Here is a 20,791-nt window from a genome sequence, read left to right as displayed (position 1 = left end):
TCTATATATTTGAAACTAAGCAGCACATATATCCCATAAATAACACAATGTCTTCTCGTGAGCATTCGCAAGGCATTTATCTTCCAGTGGTCACTTGAAATGGCCACATTTCAAATGCTCGATAGCTTAAAGTACAATAACAACAATAACGGCAATAGCAATTGCGATTTCCGCAAATAAGTTGCATTCGATTTTATGGAAGCATTGACGCCACAAAACTTTTGACTTTTACCTTTTCAACAACAAAGTAGCTGCCGTACCGTTATATACAAACACACACACATACGTGTATTTGTATGTGTAGGAGCCACTTAGAGCTTTGTTTGTAAACAAATGTTATAAAATGTATTTTTATAACAGACATAAATGTGGGTGTGTGTTTGTGCAGAAACCAAAACAAAAAAAATCGGAAAATTGCAAAAAACTTCTTGAAGTGGTGATATTCTCAAGACGTGTTTTTATTGCTTCTCAGCCGGCGCAACTTTTCACTTAACACACACACACACACACACACAAATAGTTGCCATTGCATTTATTTCCAATGAGTTTTGCATGTATGCTTTTAGTTAAGGGTTTTTCGAATTTACTGTTATGCTTATAAATTGGCAGCGATTTTTATGCTGGTGCATTCGCTCTCCACACCAATAACCATTTCTATTCACATGTATTTGCCGTCTTTTTGCACTTGTTTCCTGCATTCAATTCTATTTGCTATGGCCATAACTCTCCTCCCGCGCTTTCARCTCCACTTTCCTGCTGCTGTTTTGTTTTTTGTGCTCTCGAGCAGCGAGYATTTGTTTCTAGCTATCTATTTTGTTTATTAAATTGCTATGAGGCAATAAGTTTCGTGTCCGCTGGCCCACAGCCATGTTCGAATTTTGCTTTTACAATTTTTCCGATAAGGTCTCGATTTTTATTGCTGCCACTCATTTTAATAAAATAACTGTCATTTATTTGGAACGCAATCGTATATGCTTGTTTACAAGTGAGTTTAGTTAGTGAAAAAATTATATATTTAGAGATTTCTATACTCACAACACTTTCAACGCCGTCAGATTCGTGAATGCACTCGAGGAGATCTTCATTATTTGATTTCGCTTCAAAAGACTGTAAATGTAAAGGTATTTACTTAACTTAAATATCAAAAAAAATATATAACTAACGCTTCTGTTGTACTAAATTCGCTAATTACTATKTCTTATTCTTATATAAAACATACATTGTGCAAAAAAGTACCCAGAAATTGTAGTTTAATTGCCGCTCGACATCTTTGGAGAGTCCGTTTGAATGGTTTTGGTGTGTATTTTTGATATGAAACCCGTTCTTACTCGACTCGTTCCGATAAAAGTGAATTTTTTCAAAAATAGTACCGTAAACATGTCTCTTTGGACATTCTTTATTGCGCGAATTCCGATCCCACATTCATGGAGTGAATTATAACTATCAATGAGACATGGGTTTATGAGTTTGACAACAAATCAACAATCATAGGAATAGAGGGGAAAAAAATTAGCCGAAACTAAAAAAATTGCACCGAAACCGCTCAAAAATTAAGGTGATACTCATTGTTTTTTCATTATTCGTGGTTCGGTGAAATTCGCCGAAGGAGCTGTAGGCCATCCTAAAAAGTGCTTATGAAAAGCGTTTCGAAGACTGGAAAAATCGTTGGCACAGGTATATTGCAACCGGTGGGATTACTTTGGAAGCGACAAAATAAATATTGATGRGTAATTAAACAATTCGCGGTTTGTTCTTAATTCCCGTGTACTTTTTTGTCATAATGTATGCCTGATGCGTGTTTGCGCCAAGTTCAGTCTTATAAAATATTTCAAACTATCTTATTAGAAATAATGAGATCTTATATAGAAGTATATATTATCAGAGCTGTATTGTATATACATATATGGTAGTTGGACCAATTTACTAAAACACATGTGCTTGAACTTCAATATGACTACGAGTTCAAAAGATATGTGATTTTAAGTTAGGAAAATTTTAGAGTTTTGAATGAAAAAAAGATGCATAAAATGGAATTTTGCGTGTTACTGGAACACAATTTTTGATGAAAAAAAAAAATAAAGGAACACCGAAACCCAAAAAWAATGCTTTGACCAATGTTTAGATCTTGCATCAGACTAATCCTCTACTCATTAAAGGTTTATTAAATTGTGTATGAATCCAACCRGCACTGATAATAATGAATGCACTGGAATTATAATAGAGACTTTCATAACTGTTTTTCAGGAGAAGAAAACTAGAATGAATGTCCATAAAATAATTTTCTATGAGCGTAAATCTTAGAAATAATTAATGTTTTAATGATACAAAAGTAACATGATCCACGTCATTTCGTAAATATTTGGTTWTACGAATAGATAAAGCATAACCCATTCACCACATTGCAAATCAAAGAAAGCCTTAGAAAAAATATAAGAATTGAGTTCCGAATTGACTGCTCATACATGAGATATGGTAATCCAAGTTTTTCCGTTCTCAGAACTCAACAGAATCCACGTGAGAAGAAATATGACATGCAGTTAACGAAATTGAAATATGTATATTTGAAAATGTGCCTTTTATTGCAAAAATCGCAATGGAAACGCTTTACTCTGGATGGAAAGTGGCATAAATTAAAATATCTTAAAATCTCAGGAACTTTTTGACCAAATTAAAAGCTGAGCCTATAATCGCGTAAGTGGTGTCTAAGCCAGTAAAGATAAGCACGGTACTCAACTGTAATTCCTGAGATAATAGTACTAAAAAAGTTTTGAGCTAGGAAAAAAGCGTCCATTTCCTAATAAAGAGAGTTGCTGAAAACTTACGATTAACTTAACGATTTAATTTGACTTGGACTCGTTCATTTAAATGACGCGAACAAAACAATCAGAATTCTTAGAATACGCTAAATTCGGTAAAAGGTCATAGATTCAATAAAAAGCCTCTCCAGAAAAAAATAACAAAAAAACACTTTTTCGAACCCACAAGTGGATATAACCCCTTATGTCTCAGCTCAACACACTTTGATTAATGTTTTGGGTATGAAGCGTGTCGATGATAAACCCGTACTAAGAAATGTGAAGTGAATGTAAAATATTTCAAAAATTGAATGAAAAAATAAATTAAGTGTTGACATGCTTATACTGGCTTAGTTCCCTTAAAAATAAAATTTTTATTAAAATAAGTAAAAATGTATTTTTTTTTTTTGTCAATCAGAGTTATATTTAATCAGCGTGTTATAAAAAAAACTATTCGGAACTTTTCCACATTGACTATTCAAAACCCTATCACTCAAAACTCTTTTAATATAAAACTTTGTGATACCATATTTGTTTATTTATAACTTTCATATTACCATCATAATTCATACTTACAGCACCACTAAATTTGGCATATGTGGGAAGTCGTCATCGTTAATTATTGTCAGAAGGTTGCTGCCAAGATTTCTGCGAAGATTTTTATATATAAAATATTAGTTATTTACAAAAAATTTTTGTGCACAAAAGTAATAACATTTAGAAAATAAAAAAGACCAGAAGTGAAAATTAAGAAAAAATATTAGAAAATATTTCGAAAATTTTAATATTGAAATACAAACTACAATTTCGAATTTACTAAGAAGATCAAATATAAACAATTAGAGTGTCTAMAGTTAGGTGATATAGGATGTATATAGCCCTTAGGCCATGTTGCAAAACTCGATTAATATCTATCTGTATATACTTATGTTCATATAAGTATCAGTTTTATATATCAAAGTCGAAACACTCGTCAAATTTTTTTAGACTTCTCTCGACACTTAAGAATTTTAACCGACTTGCCAATAAAGGCAAGCATTTCAGCCATACACGCAAAAGTTATGGTTATGTGCATGTGTAAGCAGCAACATATGTTGTTTTTGTAACAGTTATTTACTGCAAAATCTATGGAAATATGAGTAGGAACAAAGCGTAAGTGGTGAAGCGGTGAAGTGTTGGTGTGTGTGCGGAATAGATTCATACAAACATAAGTGATTCAAAAGCAGGCAAGTAAGTAAGCAAGTAAGAGTGTAAGAAATAGCTCACAGTGCTTCGAGTKTCTTTAATCCAGCCAAAGCGTTTGTCGGTATCCGATAGAACAGATTGCCCTCGAGCCGGAGCGTGCGTAGCTTGGGCAGATGCTGCAGGCTGTCCGTGTCCATGCTGGCTAAGGCGTTGCCGTTCAGCTGGCTTTGTTATTTTCGTGCACAATATGCATATTTGTTTTTTGTTATTTTATTTTTATATTTTTTTTGTTGTATGTTTAATTTTTTTTTTTTTTTTTTTTTTTTTTTTTTTTTTTTTTTTTTTTTTTTTTTTTTTTTTTTTTTTTTTGGAAAAGGTGCACATTTGTCCGGTTGCGGGGTGGTTTGTGCGATTGCAGCAAAGCAGCGCAAAAATTAAAATACAAAATATGAAAGTAAACTAAGAACTTTACTAAGGTAACAGTAAAAAATACGCATTCTTTGAGTTTTTCCGAATCTGTTTGACATTTTTTTTATTCAAAACGTTTTAAAGAATTTTGAGTGCGTTAGCCGAATAGCGCGTGCGCTGATTAATGATATTTAGGCGCTACAGTATGCTATTGCTTATGCCGAATTGTTTTTGTATGCACATAGTATGTCACTATTTCAATTACATATATATGTACATATTTATAAAAATCGCAAGTGCTGCAGGGTATGCTTCTTCATATTTAATTCATATTTAATTCTCATAATAACAAAAAATATTGCTCTCAATAACTTTAATTTCTCGCATACTTACAGTGAGATTAAACTCTTCAATCCCTGAAATGTGTGCGCCGGCAACGATTTAAGGCCACAGTTTTGTAAATTCAAACGTTTCAATTTACCAAGTCCATAAAATGCATTCGGATCAATATTAATGATGCTATTGTCGGATAAAGTTCTGTGAATAATGAAGCAAAGAATTCAAATATCTCAAGCAATGCTTAAAAARACACTGGCAAATATAATAAAAATTAGGGGTGGAAAATGCGCTGCATCCCTATTTACATGGCGTCGGATGAAAGCAGCGCTTCAAGGCTCATCACCTCATCCTTGCCAAATGGGCATTATTAATTGCCGGATGTGTTGAAATGTGGTAATAAAGTCATTTATCTAAGCAAACTTGAATGGCTTGAGGTGGTGCGCGGCTGCTGCTAACTGTGCTGCCGACGAAAGTAAGCGCTCAAGGCACTGCGCAGATAAATTGAAGCTGAAGAAGAGCATAAAGGCTGCTATTTGTGAGAAAGTTGGAGAAATATGTAGTATATATACATATATAGATAGGTATGTACGTTTAAAAGCACACTACTATGTAACTACTTACTATTATTAGCTTAATAGAGCAACTTTATCGGTTGATGGTCTCGTTCTGAATTGGCCGCTCTATCTTCAAATGACTTCTGATAAATTTTTGAGAGCTCTTTTAACTTGTTGGTACTTTTGCAAAGGCTACATCAGTCAATACAATTATGATCGACAAATAGTCTCAGAAAAAGTATAATAATTTACAACCATTTTGCGACTGTTTCTTGCTAATTTTGGATTGCTTAAACAGAAGGCTATAGTGCAAACTTCCTAACACGTGGTATTTTTTGTCTTGTAGTCAAGGGGTGTAGGTTAGGATGGGTCGATTAACAGGGTCAAAAAAYAGAGAAAACTCGCAGGTGTGGAATATATTCTACGGATCATTCCGAAGAAGAGACTTTGAGCCTAAAACTGGTTTCGAGACGCAGCCCTTAGCTCTTTCACCGATTTTCATCCATCTTTCGAAATACCGTGTTTTCAATGTTAAATTTATGAAAAATTCCTTTGATCTTCTACTTTTAACAAACGAAAATCGACAAGCTCGTTAAAAGGTGTCTAACCCTAACGGCTTCCACAGACAAAATAAGCAATGAATACAACATCCAGTGTGTTTAACGTGGGTACCTGCTGACGACAGCCTTACTCCACGGCACTCAAAAGTACAGCGAATCAAATCAATGCGTTGATCAGCGCCCTGAGAATGCCAAGTATTTTCAGWACCAATTGGCWGTGTGGAATGGACACACTAACCACTTTGGTCGGGTTCGAGGCCCATCTAAAACCTCTGCCGTGCTTTGGGTCCGGCACCSGGTTGCAATGCAACTCCACATTCAACTCACAAGGTCAGCTCTTAAGCAATGAATACAGCTCAAAATTGTATTATATTATATTTCAGGTGTGGGATAGAGTCATGGTTAAAAGTTCACGCAAGTGAGAAAAATTCTCTGAACGCCATTCACAAAAGTTTCAAGCAGCTCATGACTTCCGGTCTTAGCCCAAGTATCCTCTGGGTAGCCTAAGAACACATGTTTGAACGGTAGTTAAAGTGAGAAGGCGAACCATTTCCCTCGATGAAAACAAAGAGAGAAGAGAAACCCACTTTTTGAAAGAAGAGAAGAGAAAGTCCAAGAAATGCGATGAACGGGACAAGGACTGAGGCGAGTAGGTCCTTGTGGCATTTACTACAGTGGCCATATAAAGGAGCGCAAATTTGGCTTAGGATTCATGGTGGCGGAGAGACTCCATCACCTAGTACTGTCATTCATACCGGAACATGTGAACGTCTAGTCACAATCCGCATCAAAGGGAGGTTCTTCAACATATCGCTGATTTGCGCCCACGCCCTGAGGGAAAAGAAGGAGGATGTGACCAAAGATGCCTGCTATGAGCGATTGGAGCGCAACAGTCTATAATTACGCCCCGATGGAAAAGAAGGAGGATGTGACCAAAGATGCCTGCTATGAGCGATTGGAGCGCTACAGTCGGTAATTATGTCGGTAAACTCAACCTTCATGAGGAAAAATCCCCAAATGGGTTGAGGCTAATCGACTTCGACGTGGCCAGAAATATGATTATCTGTAGTACTTGATTTCTTCGCAAGAAAATTAATCAAGCTACCTGGCTGCATCCGGATTGAAAAGCCACCAACCAGATTTACGGAAGACGCGTCTCCATTGTTTTAGACTTACCTACGCTCCGAGGGCCGAACATTGCCTCAGACCACTATCTTATTGCAGCTAAGTTACCCTAACACTCCGCGCAGCAAAAAACGCACGTCAACAAACACAAGGAACGTTCGTCGTCGAGAAGCTGCAATTACAATTGACAGCCGAACGACATTCTACTGCTCTCTAAGAGCACCGGTTAACAGCTCGGTTCCGAGCGGTTGGAAAACTTTTTAAATACAAATAATTTAAAATCAAACTAATTCTCCTGATTTCAGGTTTTCTTAAAATCTATTTTGACTTACAATTCTTCGAGGTTAGGTACCATAAAAAATGTATTAGCCTCAAATATAGTTATGTTGTTGTTGCCCAAGTCTCTGTAAAAAGAAAATATAATGTTAAATTACAATAAACATTTCACTCATAAGTTATTTTGTATAACAAACAAGTTTAAAGAAGAAAGTCATGCGTTCTAAGTCATAAGAGTAATTTACTTACAAGGTCACAACGGTGTCAGGCAGCTCCACGGGCACCGCAACAACGCCGATACCGCGGCAACTCAGCGACAGCCGCTCCAGTGTGCCGGTGCAGTGACAATGCTTCTGCGTCCACACTTCGCAAACGCTGTGCAGTGTGCGTGGTTGCCGCTCTGCGCTGGCGCCCTCCAGCAGTGGCGTGCGTCCACTCTCCTCCGCCGTTGGCTTATCAGCTGTGACCGCTGATGGTGGACTGCTTGCCGCCGCAGCTGCCTGCATACTACCATGATATTCCAGCAATGTTTGCTCGTACAACAGCTGTGCCTCCTTTTCCGGATCGACAGATGACAGCACAATGTTCTCACGTATCTGCTCGGGCATGTTGATGACCGCGCGCTGTGTTTGCTTGCCGTCAGTGCCATTCATAGCGCCATTGTAAGTACTCGCAGCCGTTTGCGTTGCTTGGTGAGTCTTGCCGACGCCGGCGGCTGTGGCCGCAACACCCACCGCAAGCATACGCTGTGTGTTGTTGTGTATATTTGCAATGTTGCTCARTGTATCGCTTTCGTTTATGGCTTGCGGCTTGCCAACTCGCTTATCGCTTGATTTATGCGCGTCAATCAGCGCTGACTTATCGGAWGTKGTRGCTGCRTTGTGATTACTGCCATTGCTTAGACTAACGTTACTAATCCTACCACTATTGCTAATCTTGTTACTTTTCGGGCTCATACTAATACTGTTGACGGTACTCGCAAACTTCTCAGCCGCTTCTTTGGTTTCCCCTACTGTTTGTTGATCAAGCAGTAATGTCTCCACAAACTGCGTCATCGCGGGTTCCACGGCGCCTGGTTCTTTACTTCCCGCGTTGGCGTTATTATTAGATCGCCGCTCATTTGCGCCACCACCTTTGGCGACTTGTACCATCTCTGCGCTTATCGCTAGTTTACTTAGCGCATATGCCTGTAGCAACTGTAGCACACACAACACTAATGCAAATATCACTGAATCTTTGAGCAGAAACCAAGAGTGCGTGCGTTTGCCGCGTCCCCGGCTAATGGCCATGCCGTCCCCAGTACACTTGARGCGCTSTATCCGACMGCAGCGCACACAACGCGTTCTYCTCGYCTGAGTTTGACTCTCTCTCTTTCTCTTCTCGTTTTTATATGCTTTTTGTAGTGGTGGCTGTGGGCTGTGCGGTTGCTGTTGTAGTTGCTTTTCGATACGCCACTGATTGATGCTGCCAAACRTTTGTCATTTAATGACAGTCGTGTGTGCAACACATTTCGCAAACATGACGACAAAACTATGCTAGCGAATGCCGCCAGCGACGAACAGACAACAACACCGCTGTGCAGTTACAGTTAGAGCAGATGGTATTGTTCGTRTGTAATCGATACCGTGCAGGGTTTACGACCAACCTGTCCTTTTGCTCCTTCTACTTATTTCTACTTCTTTACAGATGTTCTATGGAAAAGTATTTAAGTTCTTCGATGTTTGTCATTTGATTGAACAAATGTCATTTGTGTCAAAGTTGCCTGGGTAACGCTTCGGTTGATGGGAAACTTTTCGCCGTTGATTTGCGTGCGCTGGAAGAGAAATATAAAGGATGTTACTACTTTATTTTGGAAAATGAAGAAATGTATGGAAAAGTCTACATTCTGGGAAATCTARGAGAAACTTAAACAATTTATTTTGGTATAGAGGGCTTGATAAAAATATATATGTAACATCTACGTTCTTGAAAATACCAAACCAATGGCAGCGTACAAAACTTTGCGTAAGTCATCTCAATCCCTGTTGAATATTTTTTAGATGACTCTATCCGCAAATGCAGTGCCTGCTCTCCTGACAAGCTATTTAAGTTTAACATTTAAAGCTACTATACACACATTTTACTTTGCCATYAATCAAATCCCTGACAGCTGCATTTCATTGCATTTAATAGATAAACATATTTTGAATAAGAATTCACCTTTCCCTCCATTTATGCAACAACACATGTGTACTATACTAAATACATATGTGTACTATTCTTGGTATGATCAAAGAAATTTTCCGGTCAAGGCGCGTTTATGCATGCCGGGTCTTTTGGCCAAATTGCAATGTTGTGCAAATAGCATWTCAATTTGATTGACTCGGAATTTTCAGAGAACAACAATTATGCCAAACAAAATCGGTGATGGTTTTCATTATATCTAGTACGAGAGTTGCTTGCTGCAGATAGTGTGGGTTTATTTTCTTGTTCTTTTTGAAATAATTTTGGACAATTAGGTGGGAATTAAAGATTTTATTTAAAAAAATATATAAATTTAACAAAAAGTTTAAAGTTAAAAAATAAATAAAAATTATTCAATTATACTTAAATACTTTACCACTTCTTGGGGTTTTGATTTAATCCTTACTTGCTTACTTACATATTAAATGCAGCATTTTTAGAAAACTTCCAAAAAAAAATCCAAAACTTTCAAGAATGAAAAACAAATTAATCTAAAGACGTGCGATACAGGTATCATTGAAAAGTATCGTTTTCTAACCTTGGTTTATATGCATATATGTATCTAGTAAATATATGGCAAGACCACTTTTTTTTTTTTTTTTTTTTTTTTTTTTTTTTTTTTTTTTTTTTTTTTTTTTTTTTTTTTTTTTTTTGTTTTTGTGGTGAAAGATCAGAGCTATATGGTGGATGCATCAAAACTTCCCAGCCAAGCTCTCCCAGTCTTTGCCGAGTCATCAAAGATGTGTGTGGTCTAGCGTTGCCTTGATGGAAGATGAAGCGCTTTCTGTTGATCAGTTCTGGCCCTTTTGTTCTATTGCTTGCATCAATCTCATCAGCAGTTGACAGTAAAATGTAGAATTAATCAGTCAACCAGGCTAGAGAAACTCATAGGGAATGATTCCTTTACAATCTCACCAAAGACGACCGTTTTTTGAGCTTCACCACAATTGGACCATGATTTTTTGCGCATATTACTGTCGTATTTGATCCAGAGACTTTTCGTCTCTTATTACCAATCGCTTTAGAAATGATTCGATTTCATTTCGTTTCAGCAAAGAATCGCTAATGTAAATTCGATCAATTAAATTTTTCATAGACAATTCATGTGGTACCAAAATATCGAGCTTCTTTTTGTAGCTAGACTTTTATAAATGCTTTAAAACCGTTTGATGAATATTAAGTTCCTTAGCGAAATGATGGTCCTGGTCAAAATCCATTTATTCTTCGACTTTTTCAAAAATATTTCGACCARAGCGGGGTAACTTTTTCCAACTTCCCCGAATTTAATTTTTTTTGTTAAATGGAGCTTAAAATCTATGGTATGGCACAATGTGATTAGTACAGTCGTATATCTCGTCATCTCGTCTGCACCGACATCTAATGACAAAATACGAAAATACTTTTTTGACTACCCAATAGTTATATGTGAAGTTTTACTATTGAAAATACTGTCTCAATTGACCGTCTCAAGCCACAACCTGGCGGTAAAATTGTTATCATTTACGAACTGAAGTCATTGTACCAACGTAATCATCGTGAATTTGACTAGAAAACGGGAATATGTTGAAAAATTTTTTTTAAGAAAATCATCATCGGATGGGATTCAAACAAAAACAAAACTATCAATTCTGGTGCGAAGAAAATTCACAAATAATTCATGAAGAACTATTAGATATATTTAAATTGACAGTTTGCAGTGGTTTTTGGTCTAGTGGAATCATCGGTCTTCTTTTAAAATGAAACTGATGACAGCTTTAGTGTTAATGGAGAACGGTATAGATCGATGATAATCAAATTTTTAGGCCTTAAATGTTGCAAATGTCGCAAAGTTGATCTTGACAACATCTCGTTCCAACAAGACCGGGACTACGTGCCACGCAGGACGTGCAGTAAGTGAATTATTGCGAGAAAAGTTTGAATTCGATTGTTTTATGAAATTTTAGCATTAATTGGTCTCCAACACATTAGACTGGTTATTGTTGGGTTATTTGAAGTGATTAGTGTTTAGCAATAAACCGGACTCTCCTCAGCCTTACAAGTCAATATTGGACGTGCTATTCATGACATACTGATATATGACGGGGTGTTAAGAAATCAACCAAAAGCCGTGAAACTAATGGTCTATTTAGATGACCTCATAGTGGTAGTGATGGTGAGACATTTAATGGTCCTCCGTATTATGTGAATTATCTTAGTTTAATATTGGACTGAAGACTAAACTTTCAGACCCTTTAAGAAGACGGAAGGTAAAGCAAATAAAATCTCGAATGCTTTATCTAGAATGGTGGCAAATATACTTAGGCTGTTKGCGCTCTAGCTAACGATTTTAGTAGCTATGTATGCAAGCGCTGGACATAAAATCATATGCAAAATCAATAAAGTCAGTGCTTAGGCTTTCTGCAATACGCGTGATAAGTGCCTTACGAAGTCAAGTGACGCTGCTAAAGTATTTATTTTTGCGTTCATACCATTTATCAGAGCCAATTCAGCTGTTCAATGGCTAACTCTAATTATGATAAGACTGAGATATCTCCAACAGATTAGGAGACAGCCAGTCTGTACAGTAGAGTTGACTTAAGTAACTTCTTCTCTTCTTGATTACTTAGTGCAGTGATTCTGAGAGAAAGATACGAGATATTTCGCAGATAAAGTTCCACACTCCATTGGTAAAAATTTAACCCATCAGGAAGTCATTATACATATAATTGTGCAGAAATATTTAGTTAAATTTCACAGCAAGAAAACTAATACATTTATTGAATAGTTTATTACCACAGTGCAAAATATATCAACATTTCTATACAAAGCCCTTTACACTTTACATACACGTATGAGTCTRTCTGCACATATGCATGTGTTTGCGAATCTCTGTTTGCTGCTATTCATATTGGCCTCTAGAGCAGACAATCTCTGCAAAAATATACTGAATTGAGCCCAGGCGTCAGAAACTTTGCATAATAGAAACGTATTTATATACAAGCAAATGTGTGTGTGTGCTACATTTTTAAGCAAAATGTGCAAAAAGGGCTCTTGTATCAAAAAGTGGTGAAAAAAACTAAGTAAGCGTTCGCACTTGTACTTTTTAATACCAACAAAAAATGTAAGGGGCTATACTCGTCTAGAGGACCGTATTTCGAGCGTTTTATGGCAATAATTGAGAATGTGAGGCCGTCTCCTAATCGCCATGATACCATCACATATGCAGCCATGACATCGTTAAGGAACTTAACATTCATCATCAAATGGTTTGCAACCATTTAAAAATGTTCGGCTAAAAAAGAAGCTCAATGTTTCGGTACTATATGAATTGTCTGTGAAAAATTTAATGAACCGAATTAACATCTGCGATTCTTTGGTGAAAAAAAATGAAATCGGACCATTACTGAAACGAATGGTAACAGGAGACGAAAAGTGGATCAAATACGACAATAATGATCATGGTCCAAGCGTGGTAAAACTCAACAAATTGTCGCAAAGTCTGGACGGTTACGCTGAGTATTTGGTGAGATTGGAAAAGAGTCATCAACTATGAGCTGCTCCCGCCTGGCGAAACGATTGGTTCCTCATTTTACTCTAAACAACTGATGAGATTGAGCAAGCAATTGAAAAAACGGCCAGAACTGATCAACGGAAAGGGAGTTTGTCTTCCATCAAGACAACATCCTTGATGACTCGGCAAAAAGTGGGAGAGCTTGGCTGGGAAGTTTTGATGCATCCACCATATATCACTGACCTTGCTCCACCGGACTACCACTTGTTTCGGTCAATGCAGAACTCCCTTAATGGAGTAAAGTTGGCTTCAAGAGACAATTTCTTGTCGCAGTTTTTTGCCGAGAAACCAGAAAACTTTTAAACTGATGGAATAATGCCTCTATCGAAAAAACGGCAAAATGTGGTCGACCAAAGTGGTACATATTTGGTGCATTAAATAATTATTGATTAGAAATACGAAAAGCCTTTTTCGACTACTTAATAAGTATGTCAGCTATTTATGTTTACTTGTACCAAAATGTGGTCGCGTTGACTTGGAAAAGTTTGATCAAGTATATTTCTAATGTCTAACTTAAACAATAACCGTTACGTTATTTAGTACAAAATATTTAAAAAAAAAACAAAAAAAAATCTTTCATTCGATTTCTTTATTGAGTTTTAAATTATTTCCATCGTAAAACTATGAACACATATTAAATTTTCTCTTTTTTTACAAACTCCAGTCACTGTGGCTCACCACAACATTAAAGCTTTGCCTTTTAACACATTTATCCTGCAACACCACATACTCTGATCCCCTAAATAGCTAAAGYTTTATGGGCTGCTGGGCCTAGGGCTGCCGGTGTGGCGGCTAACTTTTTGCCAGCACATTTTAAATATGTGCTTACCCACACACAGGCACGTATGTAGGTGTGTTATTTATTTACTTATATGCTTACTTATGCGCACGCTGGCAAATACTACAAAGCACACAAACACACACACACACAAAATATTTGCTGTCTGTGCGCACACACACTCTCGCGGCAAACACTTCGTTGTTATTGCGCTTTTCGCCGTGCAGCAATGTGCTTGTGTATGTGTGTGTGTGACTGTGTTTTTATATGCGCTGCACACCAGTCGCATGCACTTTAATGTTAAGTATAACGGTAATTTTATGGGGTCATAAAAATAATTCTATCCAAACCGCATAATCTCACACTTGCCACATGCAGACCCGGCAAGCATTTCTCAATCGCATTTCCGTTGTTTATAACCGAAATTCGGAACGTTTAACTTTTTAAACACATTAACGGTATACATTGCAGTATTGCAGTTTATTTACTTAATTTTTTATTTTAATTTTATTTTTTGTTTAGTTTGCGCCGCATCAACTTTACTACTAAAATTACAAACTCCGTTGAATGCCAATCAATTCTCCACTAATTTGCTTGTTGGCCATAAATTTCCACTTGCAGACTCATAAATATTCTCGGGTCCATGGCAATTTGACACTCAACAGGCGGGCGAAAATGCAGTTTTRCATAAGTAAACATGCGCACACATTCACTCATACACATACAAGCACACATACTGTATTTAAGTTTGTGCTATTTTTCTGTCATGCTAGAATTAATTAAAAATGTTAATTTCATGYCAGCGAATTTTAAGTTTACAAGTATTGAGCATTTTTGAAAGGTTGTTCTTTGGTACTTGTACATTACTGAAATCAATAAAATGTACTTAAAGATAAGCATTTTCTAGGTATTCTTAATAAAAAACGAGAAAATATGTCTACTCCGAAACCATAATACCCTTCACAAATAGGAAAGATTTCTGAACAATTTCTTCGTTGATTCTAAGAATTTCTCATACAAAGGATTGAATACGATCGTTCAATTTAATATGAAAGTCATATCCAGTAGTGGTCCGATATCGGCTAATCCGAAAAACGAGCAGCCCCTTGGTGATAAAAGTGCGTGTACAAAATTTCAGATCGATATTTATAAAACTAATAGCCTAGTTAGCGTATATACAGAGAGACGAGCATGGTTAAATCGAGTCAACTTGTCATGCTGATCATTTATTGCGTAGTCGAAAAAGTCTTTTCGTATTTCTAATCAAACTTGAACTTATGTTTTTAAATTTATGATGAACTTTAAGAAACCAAATATGAATCATTTTACTTGTAAACTTTTTACCACTTTTCCGCTAGAGACAGTACTCCGACAGTGTAAAAATTTTCTGGTTTCTCGAAAAACTGCAACAARAAATTTTCACAAGCTTCTCTTGAAGCGAACTTTACTCCATTAAGGGAGTTCTGCATTGACCGAAACAAATGGTAGTTTGATGGTGCTAAGATAGTGCTATGTGATGGACACATAAAAAGCTTCCCAGCAAAGATATCCAAGTTTTTGCTAAGTCATCAAAGATGTGTGTGGTCTAGCGTTGTCCTGGTGAAAGACAAAGTCCTTTCTGTTGATCAGTTCTGGCAGTTTTTTTCGATTGACTGCTTCAATCTCATCTATTGTTGATAGTAAAATGTAAAGTAAATCGTTCGACGTTCATCAATAAATGAACTGGTTGAGAGAGCATTTTGGTGAGCAGATAATTTCACGTTTTGGGCCGGACGATTGGCCAGCAAGATCGTGTGATATCAGACCGCTAGACTTTTTCCTGTGGTGATTTGTAAAGTCTAATGTCTATGCGGACAATCCCATTTCGCTTGTGGTCTTGAAGCAAAAAATCACGCGTGTTTTTCGCCAGTTACCAGTCAAAATGCTCTGACGACTCATTGAAAATTGAACTCAACGCATGGACCATCTGAGACGTAGCCGCGTCCAACGTTTGAAACAGGTAATCCTCAAAATATGAATTGCAAAAAATGTTCTTTCGAATGATAATAAATATGTCCCATGAAATTTGAAGTTTCTGCGTTTTTTTTTTTTTTTGTTTTTTTCTGAGTGTTACAATCTCTTTGGCAAACTTTGGTACAATAAAAGGCTGGCAGTACAACCTTCCCAAAATATTTTCTATGCAATTATGTCCGCCGAAGTCGGTGTGAAATATGCCAAAATAGGCACAACAAAACGCTTAACTAAAATGTAAGTAAATGCGAAATGAAAATATGCAGAAAAGCGCCAGCTCGAACATGCTGTTAAACGAGTTTTCACCCATTGCAAGCGCAGCGCGGTGTTCGGGTGTCATTCGGCTGCTACCGTTGCAGTGSCTTTCAATGAATTAAATGACAGCAACAGCAGCGTTCGACTGCTGCAGGCCGCGCACGTGTGCGTGTGTGTGTCTGTCTGCCAGGTGAGGCGCTGCAATGACAAGTTGCGTCAGTAAYGCGTGCGCTTGCGCAGGCGCAACACATTTGCTTTCGTAAACAAACATGCATTGGCAGTGCGACGCGCTTTTATTAAATTCGCCTTTGTGTGTTTTTGCATTAATGTCAGCTGGTTGTTTATGGCACTGCCARCGACGCTCAAATTGTTTTTAAATATTTTTAAATTTTTCATTTTATCTTTTTTCACTGATACGTTTAACATATTTAGTTTTTAATCAAATTGCTGTTTGTTTAGTCGCTTTCAATTTAAATTCGCGTTATTTGTAGCGTGCTACAGCAAGTCTTATCTTGAAAGTAATCGGTTTGGTCACTTCACTGCTGACTTAATGTTCTGTGTAAAATTATAACACAGTGAAATACATTTTATTTTTGAACATTGTTATCCCTTTTTTTTAGAATTTTTCCACTTTATATTTTAAAGCTTTTTTGTTGATAAATTTGAAGTACTCATTCTTATTTCTACATCACTCTTTGAGTTCTCACTGAGCCATCGCTGCATATTCATGTTTTTTGGAGAAATTTTGACTTATGGAAAAACCCGTATACTGTAAGACTCTCGACTGCTTTTCACCAAATAACCAAGAGCAGTCTCTTAAGTATCATAATCATAAGTCATAAGTGAAAAGTTACCTCTACTATTATCGAAGTTACTTTGGAAAATTGAAAAAAGTGTATGTTTTCAAATTCGAAAATGTCCCTATTTAAAAGTTTTAAATATAGCGACCCGGACTCTTTTTTCTACTAGGCATTTTTATCAAGAAACCAAGTAAGGAAGAGCTATGCTCGGRTATAAGAGAACATTTTACATATACTCTTGTAGCTTGCAAGAATGAATGTCCGAAAATTCCTTCAGGAAAATTTGAAAGTTGGATGTAGAATTTTTTCGATTTTTGGCACAAAGGTACACTGTTATCAGTAAAACGCGCTCTCTCATTTTCATAGAGATAACTAACGTTTTGGGCAATATATGCGACGTAAAGTCACCTAAAAGTTCGAATATCGTCGTGTTTGTGGAAAATAAGGGAGCGATAACATTGAGTACTTGAAAGAAACAGTACTTGAATCTCATTCTATTGACATCAGAGAAATAGAATTGGATGKCAAATGCCTAATGGATCGATTTAACATATTTTGGTCAATATATATATATATGTACTATATATAACTCACGAACGCATTAAAAGAAACGACAATTAATCAAATACATGTTGGCGCGTGAAATGAGCTTTCCAAAAAGGTATAGCATGACCCGATGCGACGAAACAACTAGAACTACGCGCTCTCAGCGCCAACTAGCGAAAATACCGCAAGACTTCTTCGACAAACTAATATGAAAATCGCTAAACGAACTTTTCGCGTTGGCTGGCAAACGCATAAGGATTTAAATGTACCAGCCCGGCTGAAATTTAATTATGATTATGTACCCAACAGAAATTTCCAAATATTTCGTTTAATTTATGTTTTTATGTGTGTATATATAATATTTATCTTCGATGCATTGAGTTCCTCCTGATATTTTGAATATGAAGGCGTCAGCTACCGAACGAATACAAATACTTTCTTTGTATGTACCTGTCTGGGTCATATTTGATATTGGTTATGCAAAGACTCAAAACCCAAGACTACCCCCCCCCCCCCCCCCCCCCCCCCCCCCCCCCCCCCCCCCCCCCCCCCCCCCCCCCCCCCCCCCCCCCCCCCCCCCCCCCCCCCCCCCCCCACAACTTGAAACGCATTGTTAAAACAAGGACATAAGCAAATAACCTTAAAATTCCAACATGCATGCATTCTTTGAGCAAATTTTTCATTCAAACTGCATAACATTTTTTAGTCAGTAGGATAGTTTCTTAGAACTCTACTCATTAAAAACCAAATGCCTGTGTATGCTAATAAAATGCCTATTCACCGCTTGCGGTCGAGGTAATGCGAAGCCAATGCAGTTGTGGGTGCATAATGCAGCTGTATGGTGCATACTAAATATGTAAATTGAGCTGTCATTAAGTAAGTTTTGATTTTATCGCATTTAATGCGTGTTAAAAATTCACAAGTAAATTGCCGAATTGGCATTCAATTAACGCGGCTGTCAAATTATAGTCATATTCGATATCATTGCCGTGTTTGGGGCCTTCACAGTTCAATACGCCTTTATTAGTAAATGAAATGAGCAAATAGAATGAATAARTTATAATTACGTTTGCACGAAAAGCTGCATAAAAGCATTATACTTATTCGTGTTAATATCCTCACCACTCTTTTCAATGAAAAATGTTGAGAAAGGTGCAGAAAAAAAAAAATAAATATGCTGCCAGCGATGAAAGCAGTTGTATTACAAGTACTTCACACAAAACAAAAACACTTMACATTATTCGAAATAAAAGAAAAATTATAAAAAAAAACTTTTATGTTGGAGCTTTGAACTTATTAAATAAACCTCAGCCCGTCATACAAAAGGCACTCGAGGGAATTGCACTTCGCTGAAAGCAATTATGACTATCATTTTATTCAAACAATCACGCTCATATTCAATAAATGATGTGCACTCCTTCGTTCTTCGTTTATTTGCGAAAAACGCTTTCTTCAAATATTCGAATTTATATATTATATTTTATATATCTGCTTGAGCGTGTATTTATATTTAAATTAGTCCAATATTTGAATGAGTAATGAGTGGCAATAAATAAATATGTATACAACGAATTCATGTATAATACTAGGGTGAGCCAAAAAAAATTATTACATTTGAACAAATAATTGTGCAGTGAAATTTAATACTTATGCTAATGGGGAATTTAACGATYTACGAAATAGTCTAAGATGTTTTTTGTTAGAGAAGTTCTAGACTCGAAATAAAAAAATATTATTTTAATATTATTTATTTATTAATTTTAATATTTTTCAGGTTATTCAAGATTTTTTTTCAAAATTCAAGTTAGTTTCGTTAATTTGGCTATTTTACCGACCAGGCGTCCGACGACTCCCAGGCTTGCTTAGGTTCTACTGGACGATATCTTCACGCAAACAAAGAAAGAAAATTCRAAATCGTCTTATTTTGTCCCACCGTAATATATATATTCACGGTAACAGARAAAAAAATTCGAAGTTGTTTTGTGCCACCCTAATATATACAATAACTTACATATATCTTCACGGAAACACAGAAAGAAGATTCGAAATTCTTTTTTTGTCCCACCTTCATATATATCTTCACGAAATTAAATTCGAAATGGTCTYTTGTTCCACCCTAGTATGAACAGGCACTTTTATATATAATATGTTTGATTGCTTTAGTAATTATAGCACATTAACTGCCTGCCATRCTTATCGCGCTCACGACACCGGGGCACGGCAGGTGGCCASTTCGCTCAAACGCTAGCTCCTTAATTGTTCGTGTTTTTGCGAGTCAAGTCTATCTACAGTTTAATCGTTTGTTGTTACAAAGTGATAATGGCATGCTGGTTTGAGAAAGCGAGCAATGACGTCAGCATAAGTGGAAAGAAATTTTTATAAAAAAAATTTTTTTTGTTTGGTAATGTGGACCTGATTTTTGCAGTGCAAATTTGTTGCTTTGGATATTATAAATATTTTTTATTGCCATGTCTATTTCCAAAATGTAGGAGTAGTGCTCGATATCGAAATTTAGCAAGAGCATTATTTCGCAAAAATATTTATTTTCAGTGCAACATCGATCACTCGTTAAAACAAAACTCGTATTTTGATTTTAATGAAAACCTGTAAATGAAAATAACCCATAATTTTTCTTTTCAGTCACTCTATATATATGGGTATTGCGCCAAATGCAAATCAGCGCCTAATGGTTGATTCACATAACACTTTCCGCGCTTTGGGCTTTTGGTCCATCGTTTAACAACGAAACGAAGAAAACCTAGGGTACGTTGGAATAAACGATTTCTTTCGACAGCTACTTGGCAAAGCAAATAAGAGTTGCCCAACATTTTGACTTGCCTTGCAGCCAAGTTTTTTGTTAAAACAAAGTTCTGAAGCAAAGCGAAGCAAAAGTTATTTGTAAATCATCTTGAAAACGTTTTCCGAAACCAAATTTTTTCCTATTTAGAAAATGATTTTGACTTTGCAACCTTCAACTGAAAATTGTTTTGAAAAAAATGTATTCCACCACTTTTTACAAAGCACATACATACAGCCGTACATATGTCTGTTAGTAAATGATTTCATGAGCAAAAATTTTTTTTGAAATTTTTATAAAACATTTAAAACTCTCTTTTGCATACCTATTTATACATAGATTAAAAATACTAAAAATAAGCTAAAATTTTCAAAACAATTTGTTCAAGCATCACCTGTGTCGCTTAGAAATGAATGAATTTAAAAATTTCATTGATGAAAATGCCATGGCGTGTCATTCTGGCTCAGCCAGAAAGTGCTATAAAAATGTGTGCAGCAAATTGTTGGTTCCAAATGGTCTGGCGGGCCTTCAAAGTCCCGCATTCCAAACGATCCAAGCGTAAATAAGTTGTGAAAATATTAATTATAAAA

General features: G+C 36.4%; 1 protein-coding gene across 1 annotated transcript in view; it reads right to left on the bottom strand.

Moving 5' to 3' along the window:
• Positions 1 to 8,720, bottom strand: part of LOC108972568 — a gene marked incomplete at both ends in the record, with an annotated part of 19,902 nt that extends 11,182 nt beyond the window's left edge. The window contains 6 exon segments of the mRNA XM_018939202.1: positions 1,036 to 1,107; positions 3,372 to 3,443; positions 4,062 to 4,205; positions 4,782 to 4,925; positions 7,299 to 7,370; positions 7,492 to 8,720. Coding sequence (XP_018794747.1) covers positions 1,036 to 1,107; positions 3,372 to 3,443; positions 4,062 to 4,205; positions 4,782 to 4,925; positions 7,299 to 7,370; positions 7,492 to 8,720 — 1,733 coding nt within the window.
• Between the last annotated feature and the right edge of the window lie 12,071 nt (positions 8,721 to 20,791).

The sequence above is a fragment of the Bactrocera latifrons genome, unplaced genomic scaffold, assembly GCF_001853355.1.
Source record: "Bactrocera latifrons isolate USDA-ARS-PBARC rearing strain unplaced genomic scaffold, ASM185335v1 scaffold_41, whole genome shotgun sequence".
In the NCBI taxonomy this organism is placed as follows: Eukaryota; Metazoa; Arthropoda; class Insecta; order Diptera; family Tephritidae; genus Bactrocera; species Bactrocera latifrons.
Note: the sequence above shows the minus strand (reverse complement) of the source record. Positions and strands in the feature narration are given on the sequence as shown.